General features: G+C 42.3%; 1 protein-coding gene across 5 annotated transcripts in view; it reads right to left on the bottom strand.

Annotated features, from left to right (window-relative positions):
* Positions 1-11,851: 11,851 nt before the first annotated feature.
* Positions 11,852-15,560, bottom strand: part of Raly (RALY heterogeneous nuclear ribonucleoprotein) — an 81,583-nt gene continuing 77,874 nt past the window's right edge. For all 5 annotated transcript variants that reach the window (XM_078051652.1, XM_078051653.1, XM_078051651.1 and 2 more), the window contains 3 exons: positions 15,040-15,362; positions 13,496-13,544; positions 11,852-12,204 (listed from right to left, as the gene is read on the bottom strand). In XM_078051652.1, the coding sequence (XP_077907778.1) occupies positions 13,500-13,544; positions 15,040-15,362 (368 nt within the window). In that variant the 3' untranslated portion in view covers positions 11,852-12,204; positions 13,496-13,499. The remainder of the gene's footprint in view (positions 12,205-13,495; positions 13,545-15,039; positions 15,363-15,560) is intronic.

Raw genomic sequence — 15,560 nt, 5'->3', positions numbered from 1 at the left:
AAGTGGCCAGGAGCAGTTACTTGACCCTGAGTGTCTCGACCATGCTGTATTGAATCACTGTGACCCCTAATTTAAAGTATAGGCCAAGTGTTGTCAAAGTACCTTGGCTGTGTAGTGGTAGAGGGAGGCCTCCCCTTCCTCAACCAAGTAGGTCCTGGGGGAACCACACACTGGTTGAGCTGTCATCACTGCCATGATGAACCCAACTATTGTTTATGATCCCATTTTCCTTTTTTTGTATCTATACCCACACGATTCCCAATGTTGGATATTACTACGTGAATAAAGCAAGGATCAGTGCCTCTTGTATAATTAGCGCTCCTTTGCTTTTGTGTGTATGTATGTGTGTTCTTTTCTTTAGTGGGACCTCTTAAGGGAAGGTATGGGATGTTAGAGTTTGGTGACAGGTTCATAAACAGTAATGTTTTAAACTTCATTCTCAAAACAGATTCTCATGATTGATTCTGCCCCTTTAAGATATTCCAGTTGACATACTGTTTGGTTAAAATTGAATAGACTATATGCCAAAAATGATAGGTTGCCCTAGACTGCTCATACACAGTAGCATCAGCCTACTTCTACTTCTTAACACCCTGAGCTCAGTTGGAAGGAACCTTGCCATGAAATGAAGAAAACAAAGGCAATTGAGGGTTTGTTATCAAGAGCTATGTTTGAGACCAGACCATCATTTACAATTCAAATTATATTAAAAACAGTGTTAATAACTGTTCCTAATTAGGCAGACCAAAAAAGGAAAAGGGGTTCCGTGGTAAAAAACAGCTTGAGAATAAATAGGTTTCATAATTTCCTAAGGAAACTTCAATGTGCTGATACACATTTTTATCTGCATATAAACATGAAGTCATAGTTCTACTCTTTGGAAAATCCTGTTAATTCCATATCCTTCACCCCCACCTACAGAAAAGCTTAAAGCTTTGCAAGGGTATCCACCAGGTTCTCTTTACACTTCAGGTCCCAGCCTCCTGTGGACAAGATACTGCCCACCCGCTGGCCCACCATGAAGTTAAGCTTTGAGAGCAAGCTTAACTTATATATACCCAGCGTTAAGAGAAGAACAGTACAAAAAAAGCTATAGATGCTGGGGCTGGGGCCAGGGAGGGCCCAGTGGCAGAGCACTTGCCTAGCATGTGAGGTACTGGGTTAGATCCTCAGCACCACAGAAAAATAAATCATCATTAAATACTTGAGTGTATTTCTTTAAAAGAAGTATAAGATATACAGACAGCCACTCTGCCTTCCCCTGCCAAATCTCTTGGAGGGTGAGTGTTCTGCAGAAAAAATACTGGGCAAATAACCTGGAAGACATACTACTAGGTAGCATCTGAGTACCCTGCTCTGTACCTAGACTTTCCATCCAGATTTCACATTTGTGGAGAACATTTCAATTTTGTAACATATATATATTTATTGTATATATTTATTATATATATATATATATATTTTTTTTTTTTTACTGTGTTGGGGGCCCTGTGCATGCTAGGCAACCTCTTTACCAAAACTGAGCTATATCCCCAGCTCTGTAACTCATTTCTAGAAGTTAGGCTTTGTAGCAGTTCTACCACCTTAAACCTTTTAGTGTCCAGATCTTCTTTCCCAAGTTAGTACAGTCTTCATAATTTTTAAGACTGAATTATAGTCCATTTTATGCCATAGTTTATTAAATAAATACTTTAATGGTAGGTACTTGCTAATTCTTTTTTTTTTAAAATATAGTTTACTCTTAGATCATTTATTTTTCAGTTTACTTTTTTGTGTGTGGTGTTGGGGATTGAACCAAGGGCCTTGTGCATATGAGGCAAGCACTCTGCCAACTAAGCTACATGCCCAGTCTTGCTAATTCTTAATAATGCTATGTGTTTTGGAGAGTCCAGAATGGCAGTCCTCTTCAGCCATTGATTACATCTTGTATTCTCATCCCATAAAATGGGAAATGCCTATCTCTAAGTCACAAGTGAGACAGTATATGTAAAGTGCTTAACTAAACCTAGGCTTGCCTGGCACATATAACTACTTTCCTTCTTTGAACATTTTACTTAGGCTGAATTCCCAGGGTTGAATTTCAGGGTCAGAGAATGAGACTTCAGTGGCTGGTAGCACTTGTAACCATATCCCTTTTCCCAAAGGATGGTACCAGTTGGCCCTGCCAAGTGTGTGCTTTTCACACTAAATCTTGGGGACTGTAGACACTGCTTCTGTTTTATGGTGAGAATGGGATTATTTGGCTTTCTGTTAAAGAAAGACTAATCTTGGGATGGTTGCCTGTCTCAGGGTTCCAAATGAACTCTCCACCCTTGGACACCAAACTCTTGCAAGGATTTGCAACAAAGGCTTAGTGCTTGGAGTTTTGTCACATTAATGGATATATTCTTGAGAGAATAAAGGACCAAATACCCAATTTGGGCCTTTGTAACTGTCCTTTCAAAGGTTCCTTGGATGATAACGTAAGATACTCCAGAAAATGTAAAACTCACTGCTCCTTCATTTAAAGTTGGCTTACTTTATGAATACATTTGAAGCCATTGGAGGACCAGCTGTTTTAAGGGAAAAATGGATATTCATATTAAATTACAACGTCTTTTGGTACCAAGGAGTGAACCTACATCCTGAGATAGGGTCTAAGTTGCTGAAGCTGGCTTTGAGTGAACCTACATCCTGAGATAGGGTCTAAGTTGCTGAAGCTGGCTTTGAACTTGGTGATCCTCCTGCCTCGTCCTCCTTATAAATGACAAAGTTTTAATGGGCATCTTTTTTTTTCCCTTAATATTTCTAGCTGTAGATGAACATAATACCCCTATTTTATTTATAAATACAGTTTTATGTGGTGCTAAGGATTGAATCTAGCACCTCTCGCGCCAAGCAAGCACTCCACCACTGAGCCACAACCACAACCCCTTTAATGGGAATCTTCAAAAGTTATATTTACCAGCTATAGATTTTCAGGTACTTTTAAAGGTATCAGAAGCTAAATGAAAGCCAAAATATCCAATAGGAAACTGACCAAACCTAATTATGCCATAGGTGACAACAGATTATGTATCAACTATTTTGGTACCTGAGAATTAAAACCCATTTTTTTCAGTTTCAAGTGTACCAGTGCACCAAGACAGGTGTTTTTTATTTTTATTTTTTTGTTGTTGTTTTCTTATGGCCCAGAATCTGAGCTATTCTTACATACATTAGTCCTCACTGTTTGCCAGGCCCTGTTCTACGCACTTTATATTAACTCATTTACACTTCACAGAAACCCTTTGAAATAGGTATATGTTATCTCTCTTTTCCAGATGAGGAAATTGGGACAAGTCAAGCCACTCACCCACTGGTAAATGGTGGAGCCAGGATGTACTTAACCACTCTGGAGTGCTGCCTCTCAGTCAGTGTCATGTTCAAAAGTATCATCTAAGTACCCATAGTAAAGGGCAGTCCCTGTCCTCCAGAGCTTATAGTCTAGTGGAAATGAGAGTAAATTGTCTGCTATTAGCATGAGGAGAGTAGTACCCAGGAGGGGCAGTTCTAATTCAGGCCAGGAATGAGTCTGAGCAGGTTATTTCTGAGCAGAGCTATGAAGGATAATGGGGGTTATCCAGGGGGAGAAGACACAAGCATTTAAGGGAGAGGAAACAGCATGTGTAGAGGCACAGAAGCCAAAGAGCACAAGCCTTTTCAATAGTTCCATGTGACTTGAGATTAGGAGGTAGATTTTGGAAAGGGAGGTACTAAGCTAGAGAGAAGGGGAAACTAGAGAAGTATTGCAAAAGTAAGATAGGGAATGGGCAGTGGGGTGAACAAGGTTAGACCCAAGATATATCATGGAAGAATTGAATAGTTGGGAAGCAAGGAGTAAAGGATGTAGGCATGAGCGACAGGTAGAAAGTAGTGCCATTCCTCAAAATAGGGATTCATAAAGAAAAGCAAAGATGGGCTGGATACAGCAGAGCTCCAATGAGGTCCTTATGGACATCCAAGTGCAGTTGTCTGATGGCCCATGGGGAAGAATGGAATTAAAAAGATGAAGGTAGAGAAATGTGTACCATGAAAGAGTGAGTGGAGAAGGGCTGGCACAAGAGGTAATCAACAAAGAACACCGAGGATTGCACAGTGGAGAACCAGGAAAGAGTGTTGCAGAAATCAAGAGCAGTAGTTCAAAGAGTCACTTATGATGAAAGTGGGGATTTATATCATGCTTCCTCCTCCTTCAAGTGACATGAGTTTAGATAATTATTCAACTTCCCAGCCTATTACATGGGTTAAGTATCTCTATCCCTGGGGGATTGTTGTGAAGAGACATAATGTGATATATGTAAAGAACTTAGCAGAGCACCCAGGGAATGCTTACACACACACACACACACACACACACACACACTCTCTCTCTCTCCCTCCCTCCCTCTCCTAAAAAGCCAAGGAGCCAAGGAGTATAATCAAGAAGCAGCTGTGGATGTAGCTCAGTGGCAGAGCACTTGCCTAGTACCTGTGAGAAACTGGGTTTGATCCCCAGCACCACATAAAATAAAGGTTTAAAAATAACACAAAAGCAGATGTTGGACATATCAGATAACAGACTCCTGGAGGTTTTCATAACCAGGGAACACTGAGCATTGTCCCAAGCCCGGCCTTCATCCTCCACCAAAACCTATAGCCAAGGCCTAGGTGGAAGCTATGCTATAGAACTGGTGACTAAAAATTTTCAATAAGAATTTCAGCAGCCTGACAAACTTTGAAAACATGTAAAGATGGAAGGAAAGAACCCAGACCACCCACTTTCTGATGTTGGACCTGGGTTTCCTGAGTTGGGGAAGGTCTCTAGAGGAGGAAAAATGCAGAAGAGCAATGGGTTGACTGAGATTCAGAGTGATGATCCTTGAGCAGCAGCTTAAGGTGAGCAGACATTTCCCAGGTAAGGCATGTCTCTGGTGCCGCCCTCTGCTGCCTCATACTAATGAGAACTGCCACATCTGTATCATTCACTTTGCTGGCTGAGGTGGGTACTGATAACCTATGACTGAATTCAAAAGGATCTGCTGTGGCAATTAATTCTTTTGGGAACCTGAAGTGGGGGAAATTAATTCCTTGTGGGAAATAAAAGTGAAAGAGGATAAATTAGGGCATGGTGGACTATATGTAATCTATGAAGCAACAGAAGTTTGAAAGAACTTGGCCAGGTATTAAGAGCAAATGCCAGACTGGTGGCCCACCACGGGGGCCCCAACTCTTGACCTGAGGTAACCAGTGGGGGCTCCATTCCTTGCTACCAAAACTACCTAGAGCATGAAGCACTTGGATGTATTGTGAGGCTGAAGTGGATGGAGGCAGGAAAGGGGTGGTGAGAAGGAGGCCAGAGCAAGCAGGAGCACACACCTCACATTCAGGAATTGGGATTTTTGTCCTGATTATGAGTCAGGCAGTAAAAGCTTTTACGCAGGGAATGGACATGTTTCAGTAATAACGTGATCTGGAGATCCTGTGAAGGAACCTGAAGGAGGCTGCTTGATAACTCCCAAGACCCCTTTCAGAACATAGCTGAAGAGGTACTGCTGACTCCATTGTCTCCTATCTTCCTCATGGAGCACTGAAGGTCTAAGTCAATCCCTCTTGGGCCAGATTCTGCTTTTTGAATTGGGTGTTGCATTCCTTTTGCCATCTGGGGTACCTGGATTAGCCTGCATAATGAGAGAGGTCTTCACTTTTGGTTTGTGGTAGTTGAGTCAATGGCAAAAATTAGTCTTAAAGATAATCAGCAGTGATGGCCATTTTGCAGGAGGTAGAAGCAACTTCTCAGAATCTGCAGATATGTGGATTCTATTCCTCTTCCTTTTTTATACACTGAGCTGGGAAAAGTCATTGGTTAAATTGGCTGAGGGGTTCTAGAGCCAAAGCCAGTTTCTGGCAGTTGAGCACTTAAAAGCCACTAGGTGACTTGCCACCAACACATCCTAACCCCATGGCTTGACACATCCTAACTGGCTTAGGCTTTTATCTCTGAGACAATCTAAGATCCAAAATAAAAGTGATACCTAATTGCTAACCATCTGAGTACTCCTGCTTTCCAGTTAATGTCCATTTTCACATGTGTTAGGTGTAGGTATTTGGCCCTAGAAGGTACAAATGCTTGTAAAACTGGCAAATCTTACTAAGGAGTCATTTTATTTCATTTATTTTTAATACCTTTATTTTATTTATTTTTATGTGGTGCTGAGGATTAAACCCAGGGCCTTGCATGTGCTAGGTGAATGCTCTACCACTGAGCTACCCCCTCAACCCCTCAATTTTTTTTTGCCACTTTGAGAAGACTTTTACCAAAGACCATATGAAAAGCTTAAGCTACTAAAAACTATCAACTTTTTTTTTTTTAAAGAGAGAGTGAGAGAGGAGGGAGAGAAAGAGAGAGAGAGAATTTTTAATATTTATTTTTTAGTTCTCAGCGGACACAACATCTTTGTTGGTATGTGGTGCTGAGAATCGAACCCGGGCCGCACGTATGCCAGGCAAGCGCGCTGCCGCTTGAGCCACATCCCCAGCCCAAAACTACCAACTTTTTTGCTTTATTACCCCAAAGATGAAGAAAGCTAGGTAAAGTACAAAATCCTCAGATCCAGCAGGCATAGAAAATATTTCCTTTGCCCTATTTGAAAATGAGCTGCACCCTTATGTCAATAATCTAATTAAGAAATGAGCTAAATTAATAGGACTTTGATGATAAACAAGTGATTAAAGAACTGGCTCTCTGAAGGAGGAAATAATATTAAAATAGGCAAATGAAGAATCCTGGCCTGGGACTATAGCTCAGCAGTGCAGCATTTGCCTTAAGGTCCTGGGTTCCATCCCCAGCATGTGCGCACGTACACTCACGTGTACACACATGCTTTAGTCTGTTTCTGTGTTATCAGTGTTGTCCATATCCACAAGATAGACTTCTACCAAAATACATGAAACAACTATTTAACTGACTTAAGGAAAAGTTAAAACACTTATTAATCGGACATTGTGTGTGTGTGTGTGTGTGTGTGTGTGTGTGTGTGTACATATATACATGTATGAGGCTATAGGTTCAGTCCAGACGCAGACAAGCAGAATGAGAATGAGGTGCTTGATGGACGTTAGTTGAGAGAAAAGAGTAAAACGGAAACATGTTGACTTAACCTTTTGTTTTTTTAAGTCTCTCTCCTCTGTGATATTTTTGATATTTGCCTGACATGTTGTTGAGCTGAAAATGTGAAGAGCAGCTGCTATGTTCCCTGTGGGAACCATCTTGCTTTGAGATTATGCTTTTGCTTTTAAGGCCCTGAGGTCTGGACAGGTGGCCATGGTGAAATTTGGAGACAAGAATGTTTCTATGGCACCTGGACTGCCAGCCTCAAGAGTGGGGCCAGGCTCAGCAAGGTCCCATCTGTTTTCTTAGTCCTGCCTCCTGGGCTAAGCCAGGAGGGTTGGAGCCTTCAGGTACTGTGTTCATAGCTACCTAGCCTCTGTATCTGGTGTGTGAGCCAATGCTCCAGATGGGCATTGCCCTTAGTAACTGTCCTATGTTCCATGTGGATGCTCAGAATATGCTTTGGTTAGAACAAAAAAAAAGTAATAAAGACAATGGCTAGTTTTGTTTTCCAAAGCATTTCAAATAGAGTAAAACAGGTAAATGTAAATGGCATAAACTCTCCAGTTTCTTTTTTTCTTTTCTTTTTGGTCAGGGTAGTGGTGGTAATTTGAAACCTTAAAAGGAAATTAAGTTCTGGGCCATTTCTCAATAAAATTAAAACACTGAAACATCAATTGTTAAGCGTAAGTTTAAAATTTGTATTTTTGGCATGTGGTTTTTATATAGTACAAAGAAGCTAAATATATTTGGGTCTTTTAGTAAATGTGTCCCATTCCATATTTTTAAAATGTTAGGACTGAGCACCTTTTTTCTAGAAATTATGAAAATTCTAGAGAATACTGATTCATAATTTACTAAGGACTTAAATTCTAATGGGTGGTAACTAAAAATAAGGTGGGAAACAACTCCATATACCAGGCCATTAACACATGAAGATTATAGACCATGAAGATGCTTTACAGGGGGAAAAAAAGAGTGGTTCTTCCAGTATGAGAGAAGAAAAGTATAGGAAAAATGACTAGTGGTTGAAGGAAACTCTAGAAGGTCTGACTGTGGAACATCAGTCTTGTAAAAGAAATTTTATGTAAGATCCAGTTGGCTAAGTTAGAAGGGAATTACAAGATTTTGCAAAAATTAGGCATTAATATAAAAGTACACAGATGCAAAACTATGCTAACAAGATTTTCTTAAGGTATAGATCTACTCTTAAGAATTACAAGTTTTTCTTTACTTTTTAGATAACTGACCTACTATTCTATGAGTATTTATTGTGCTTTGTGCCCTTGAAATCTTTTGTCACTTTGATTTCACAATGATTCTTTGATCCTATTTAATCCCTGTGATGTTTTTGACAAACTTCCCCACATCAAATTCTAAAACTACACCTTTTTGAACTTGAACTACTTTGGGATTTCCAGAGGGAAAGTACAATAGAGATGAATTAGGCTTACTTCGATTTGCTAAATCATATAGGCAGCATTGTCGAATAAAAAATGATCTTTACCTTTTTCAGATGTATGGATTTGTTAATGTGTGCTCCGAAAATTGTATGATTCCTAGAAATCTGACGTGTCTTGGTATGTCCTATTAGTCATGATTCTAGTTATGTTAAATTACTATATACCACAGAGATAAACTTTAATCAGATCATGAGTCATGGATACCTTAAGTTTTGTTCTTCATAGTTAAATTGAAGTGCTATGTCTTTGTCAAGGAGTTCATGAAAAGGATGAAAAGAACTCTAACAAGCACAGATTTCTAACTTTGGATCTGGTAAGAACTCACAAGTTTTGATGGGTTTATAAAACTGTTGACTACAATCAAACAGTATAATTAAACAAGACTGATGAACTGATGAAAAATAATTATAGGTTTTTACTTTTTAACATTGCTTTTTGTAGTTCACTTTCCAGATTTATGGAAAGTTTCTTTCAAACTACAGTTTACTATAATTTCATAAAATATGCTTTTGTAAATGAAAATTCAAACATTCACTTTTTCTCCTTATCTGATCCCTCCAGAATCTGGAAGCTATATTTGAGTATACTTATTTATATGGCAATATGGTTATTTGCATAACTTCAAAAAATTATTTTTATAACAGGATACAATTGAAAATACTTGTTGTCACTAGGATGCCATATTTAAGAATATCCATAGAAACTCTGCCCTCAAGGGTTCCCAGCTTTATAACAAGTGAGTAAAAATCATCACATCCTGGGAGGCCCAAAACCCTCAAGATTACAGGTTAAGGGGCTGGGTTTGTGGCTCAGCAGTAGAGCACTCACCTAGCGCATGCAAGGTGCTGGGTTCAATCCTCAGCACCACATAAAAATAAATAAAAATAAAAGGTATTGTCCAGCTACAACTGTGTGTGTGTGTTTATTTTTTTTAAAGATATTTTTAAAAGATTACAGGGTATTATAAGTCTGAAGTCTGCCTTGGTTTGGCTTTCTAGTCTCAAGGTGTTTTAAAAGTCCAATCTGAAGTTTCTTGTCAAATTTCCAACCAAACTAATTTAAAAAGAGCTGTGGTTATTCTGGCTATTCTTACGCATATTATCAGACCTTCTGTCTATTATGCATATAATAGACCTATTGTGCAAACAAATTGATCTTAATGTGATTACTTGGAAAAAAAACTGGGGTGATTATAGACTGAAAAATGTTTCAGAAAAAAAAATACAGTACACTTACTAATGATTGTAGCCCTGTTCATTGCTTTTGGAGTTTTTTTGTTGTTGTTTTGTAGCTGTACATGGACAGCATGCCTTTATTTTATTTGTTTATTTTTATGTGGTGCTGAGGATCAAACCCAGTGCCACAAGCATGCTAGGCAAGAGCTCTGCCACTGAGCTACGGCCCTAGCCCGGCTTTTAAGTTTTTATGATTAGCATAGACTGCTCTAGTTTCTGGATTCATCTAGTTTTCTATAATATCTGGCTATAACTCTCCAATTAAGAACAAAAACTGCTCAGTTCCTTAAGCCCTATAAACTGAAGCTGGACAACTCAATGTACATTTCAAGAGATTAGTCTCGTGCCTTTTGTGCAGGCCATTTCAGGTAAGCTGAACTGGCACTGGGTGAAGGCACCTGAAGCTACACTTTGAACCCCCAAGTGCCTAGTGGGCCACATCTAAAATGCCTGATCACAGCCAGGGATATTAAACTACACACCAGATGAGAAAATGATTTCACACTGTGAGCAACTTCTCCGGAGCTCATGGAACAAGAATCCCTACCATAAGACTCTGACCCCACCCTCTTAATTTTTCTTTGCTGTTGCTTACCTCTCTAGCTTTGCAGTATGCCAAGAATTTCTCAATAAGTAATTTCTGTGGGTGACCTGATGGAGTGTTGGATCTGTCACGTCAAACCCAGATCTTTATAGTCCTAAGAGATCCTTTAGTCCACCTCTTGTATGGACCAGGTTAAGTTTAGCAACATCCATAGTGCAACCACCTGTTCAAAACTATACTATGGTCTTATAATTTTATAGGGTTAGCATGCCCTGCTTTAATTTATCCCATTCCTCTTTTTTTTTCTTTTCTAATTGGTGCTTAGGATAGAAGCATAGGCAGGCCTCTCACCACTAAGCTACACCCCCAGCCCTAACCCACTGCTGGGATGCTAGATGATAGGACCTAGCTGAACAGGGAAGGGATCAGTTGCTGACACTTCTCATTCCATATAAATACATTGGGTACTGCAAAAATGAATGAACAGACTCTACTTCGTTAAAACAGATTTCTCATCTGTCTCTGATCTATTCGATGTAGCTGGTTTGGTTTATGGAGACTGGCTAAGGAGCATAATTCCAAACTCTTGATATTATTCTCTAGTCATAATAGTAGTCATCCTGGTTGTAGCTTCCCAAAGAGTTTTAACTGCATACAGTCATCTGACGAATTTCAATGGTCTCTTTTGGGCTGGAATGGTGAAAACAAAAGAAATGTCTGACTATGAGGACCCTATAACCTATGAGGATGTACTGAGATCAGAAGCCCAAAATAATGGTGACTTAAGCAACAAGAATATCCTAAAGGTTTGGTACACTCTCACCTAAGGGAGAGCCTGACCAAAAGAGGGGAAGCAACTTTGAAATGACCAGTCTATCTTTGGTTCTTTGTTTTTGCTTTCTTCACAGGCTTTCTCTGTCCATGTAACCAACTCTGTTTATGGAAACATTCTATTTTATGGAATGAATTATTGCCTAATTCGAAATCAAAATAAAGCCAATTAAGATTATTGAAAAAAAAAACCACTATGATGGGTGGTGGGAAATTGCTCAGGAGAGAAGCTGGAGATTGGGAGGCTAGTGAGAAGGCAAAGTCCAAGTGAAAAAACCATGATATGCTAAGGCAGGATAGAGAAGGCAAAATTGGTAGTAGATTCTAGAATCATTTTAGAGCTGGGAAAGACCAGATAATGAGAAACTGAGGAAAAGATGAGGCCATGATGTACTACTGGGTAGCAAATGGGTCACAATTACTTGGCACTTTAGCTAGCAAAGAGTACTCCTGGGTACTAGCACATCCAACCCTCTCCAGCAGCCCTACTGCCCATTCATATCACCATTTTAATTGAGGAAACTATGGCCCAGATGAATCAGTATTAGACACCCTAGACAATGTTCCCTGGGAGGGATAAGTGAAGAAGAGTGAATCAGACCCTTTCTAGTGAGCAGAAGGGCCAGGATACTGTGATGAGAAAACACAAACCATCCCATCTTACAATAGGTTTGGATCCAATCTCTTTATTATCAGGGTCCCCCTCCTTGTACCACCCACCCCTCCAAAACTATAGAAAAACCCCAAGCCTGGGCTTGTCCTAGGGAGAGAAGGCAGAGTGTAGGGAACCCCCTTTGCTCTGCCACCTAGCCTGGGCAGTGCAGACAGGGAAGGTGCATGGGGAATGGGTAGACTGGTAACTCCACCTGCAGAGGATGTGACACTGGCTGGGATGTGGGGGGAGAAGTGCCTGCTGCCAGCTTTCCTCTGGCACCCACTACAGGTTGGCATCCATGGGTGGGTGCCCAGCTTGAGGTCTGGGACAGTGATGCCCTTCTGCTGGTGGCCGCTGCTCCTGTCAGGCTGAGAAAGAGACAAAGAAGACACCAAGGCTGAGAGGAAGGGACCCTAGTACTCTTGATCACAGGGGTAGGGAAAACGAACGGGTGGAATGATATCTGCAGACCAAGAGATACCTGCACTTTGGTTCTGACCTCATTTAATTTTCTAGCCATATAGTTATATGGGCAAGTCCTACCCACTCTCTGTGCTTCCATTTCCTTACCTAACCTGTGAAATAGCTTCACAAGGCAAAATTTAGCCTCCTTTTAAACAAGTTATGGAATTCCAAGAAGAAAGGCTGCACATGAGGCCTTTTCTAAGCTTAACTGTTCTGGAAGTCCTTGTGGTGGAAGTATCCTAAAACATGAATGTGTTATCTATCAAGACACCTCCCTGGGAGCATTAGAGTTTGAGGTCTCCCTTTACCCTAAGCCTGTCTTATTCTGAACATGGCCCCTTAAGAAATGTGTCAGATAGCTGGATGTGACCTAGTTTTCCTGTAGGGTAAGGCAGAGCAGGGCAGTGGATAGTGGTTAGTGAGCAGGCTTTAAAGTTACATCCACTGGGTTCCAAGCTAAGATACATCAATTACTATCTTGGGATCTTATAAGATATGTAGTATCTGCCTGCACCCTTCAGTAACTAAGTTTCCACATCTCAACCCTGCAGGGCCAAAGATGTAATCAGACAAAGCAGGTGCACCTACTGTCCCACAGGGCATTCCCCCCCACACAACAAGATCAAGCCTAAGCCCCTAAATCTAGCACATAGGATGCTTCACAGTCATCACCCTATGATGATGAACAGTGTTCTTTCCCTCCTATGTAGAACTGAACTGCAACATGAGAGAGTCCCTTGGCTTCATCACACTCCAAGGACTGTCACAGTGCTGCACCTCTGCTAAGGCTATTCCCTTGGAGTGGAATGCTTCTCCCTTAATCAGGAACAGGCTCAGCTACACATTGTTTCTTCCTCCAGCTAGACTTCCCTCCATTGTCATCCTGCTCATACCGGGTGGCAATTAATCTAGTCTGTATCTTCCTCCACCAGACTAGAAGTTCCTCAAGGGTGGAGACAGGCAACATGGCTCAGAGTGTGCTGAGGGAACCCTTGCTGAATGGGTGTGGCTATGCATGACATCCTGCTTCCTCAGCCTGCCAAGCTCCCACCACAGAGTGGTATGGCAAGATGCTGGATGTGAAGGGGCTTTCATTCCTCAACATAGTGCTACCCTTCTAGGCCAGCTCCAGGGAAAAGGCATGCCCTCCACTTCACTGTTCCCCTCCCTCTCCCACCTTCACGGTCCCCATACCTGCTTACTGCAAGGCCCCATCCTCCGCATCTGTGTCCTGGCTGTGCTCCTGATAGGGAGAAGGCAAGCAGAGACCACATATTACTGATGGCAAGATCTGAGTTCTGCCCTGATTCTACCTATCTATAAGGTCCTGGGGCCCAGAGCACATTTGGAGAATAGTCAGAAAGGAGGAGGGGCAGCCAAGGGGAATGATTATGGAACCAGCCAATAAGGCTGATGATTCTGGAAGGACAAATATGAGAGCCCCTCAGGAAAAAAAAGAAACCAGTCATGGGAGCTGTAGAAGTGGCAGGGGGCAACTTCTCTGCATAGAAAGACCTTGGACTAGAGCGAGCCGAGAGCTTTGAAGATTGGTGGGACCTCATCTTTGAAGGCATCTAAATTTTCATTAGGACCCTTAAGGAGACTACTAAGCCCAAGAAAATAAGATGAAGTATCAGGCTAGATTCAAAGAAAAACAAGTCAGGCATGAGGAGGAGCTCTCGACTGTTATGGTCACGAGCCCATCTATCCTCATGCAAGAGCCCAGCAGTGATAAAAAGAAGCTACAGACCCAGTGAGTAAGTTTGGCCTCCAAGCAGGGCCTGGTGGCGCACACCTGTAATCCAAGCGGGTTGGGAGGCTGAGGCAAAAGGACTATGGATTCATGGCAAGCCCCAGCAAGAGCAAGTTGCTAAGCAACTCAGTAGAGACCCTGTCTCTAAATAAAATACAAAATAGGGCTGGGGGTGCGGCTCAATGGTCAAGCATCCCTGAGTTCAATTCCTAATACAAAAAAAAAGTTTGGGCTCCAAGCCTGGCTTTTATTCCTTATTAACTCCAAGGCCCTGAGGAAGTTACCTGACCCCTCTGAGCCACAGTTTCCTCAAAGGTAAAACAGGGGAACAGTAATACTTTGTACAGTACAGAATTGTTGTTAAGAGTAATCAAGTTAGAAAGTATGGACTATAGGGTGTGGTGCTTAATGGGCAATCATTAAGTTAATGAGCAACAAGTATATAGCAGGTATCTTATATCCTCTGAGTCTGATCTACCCTCCCACTCAATGTAAGATCCTTGTCAATGGCTCCCTAGCCTGAATATTTCCAGTGTAGATAGGAACTAACTCCCTTATGAGACAGCATGTTTTATGCTCAAGCAGCAAAGGCTTATGGAAAATCCTCATGGGGAACTGATACCCACCTCCCTGTGGCTTCCCCAGGCAACCCCAGTAATGCTCTCTCTCTGGAATTCTGAAGGCCATGTATGTGCCTCTTGAGCCAAATTCTCCCTTTCTCTAACCCACAAGGAGAATGAAGGCCAGAACAGGCTTTAGGCTTAGCTGAAATGTGCCTCTGTCCTCAGCAGAACTTAGGACTGACAGCTGAAACAGATAATTGCCTCTGGCTCATTCTTTCCTCCTCCCCAAAGGACTAGAACCTCCTAGGAAGAAGAGGAGGGTCAACCAGCTCAGAGGTTCCCCATCCCCATTGCCCTTCTGCCACCAGGAGTGCAAGTTCAGTCCTAGCCCCTCCTAGCCATGCCCCTGTCCAAGATCTCACCAATTCTTCCTCACTGTGTGTCAGCAGGCCCTCCTCGTCGCCATCATCTCGAGTCTGGATTTCTCCCTGAGGCGTGCCTGCCTCAGAAACTGCATCCTCTTGGGGGGCTGGTGGCCGGCTGCTGTTGCCACTATTGCCACTGCTACTGCCACTGCCTCCACTGCCGCTGCCACCGCTGCCACCGCCGCCACCGCCGCCGCCGCCACTGCTGCCACCGCCGCCGCCGCCACCACCACCACCACCTCCACCGCCGCCGACACCACCACCACCACCACCACCACCGCCGCTGCCACTGCTGCTGCTGTCATTCTTCTTCTTGCCATCTTGGGGGTTAAGGGTAGAGGAAGAAGGACTAAAATTCAGCCTGCAAGAAATGCCTCTGCATAGTAGGTCCAGGTGGACTAGGACCTGCAGGGGTATGGGAAAGGAGGCCACCCCAGCCTCTCCTCCTTCCACCCCCCGGGGTGCACTATATTCCTCATGCTTTGTCCTGTGCACCTGGTCACTGAGCTGGGTGAGAA

Source organism: Ictidomys tridecemlineatus, chromosome 5 (genome assembly GCF_052094955.1).
Source record: "Ictidomys tridecemlineatus isolate mIctTri1 chromosome 5, mIctTri1.hap1, whole genome shotgun sequence".
NCBI classification, from domain to species: domain Eukaryota; kingdom Metazoa; phylum Chordata; class Mammalia; order Rodentia; family Sciuridae; genus Ictidomys; species Ictidomys tridecemlineatus.
The sequence above is the reverse complement of the archived record's forward strand: the minus strand, read 5'-3'. Positions and strand labels throughout refer to the sequence as shown.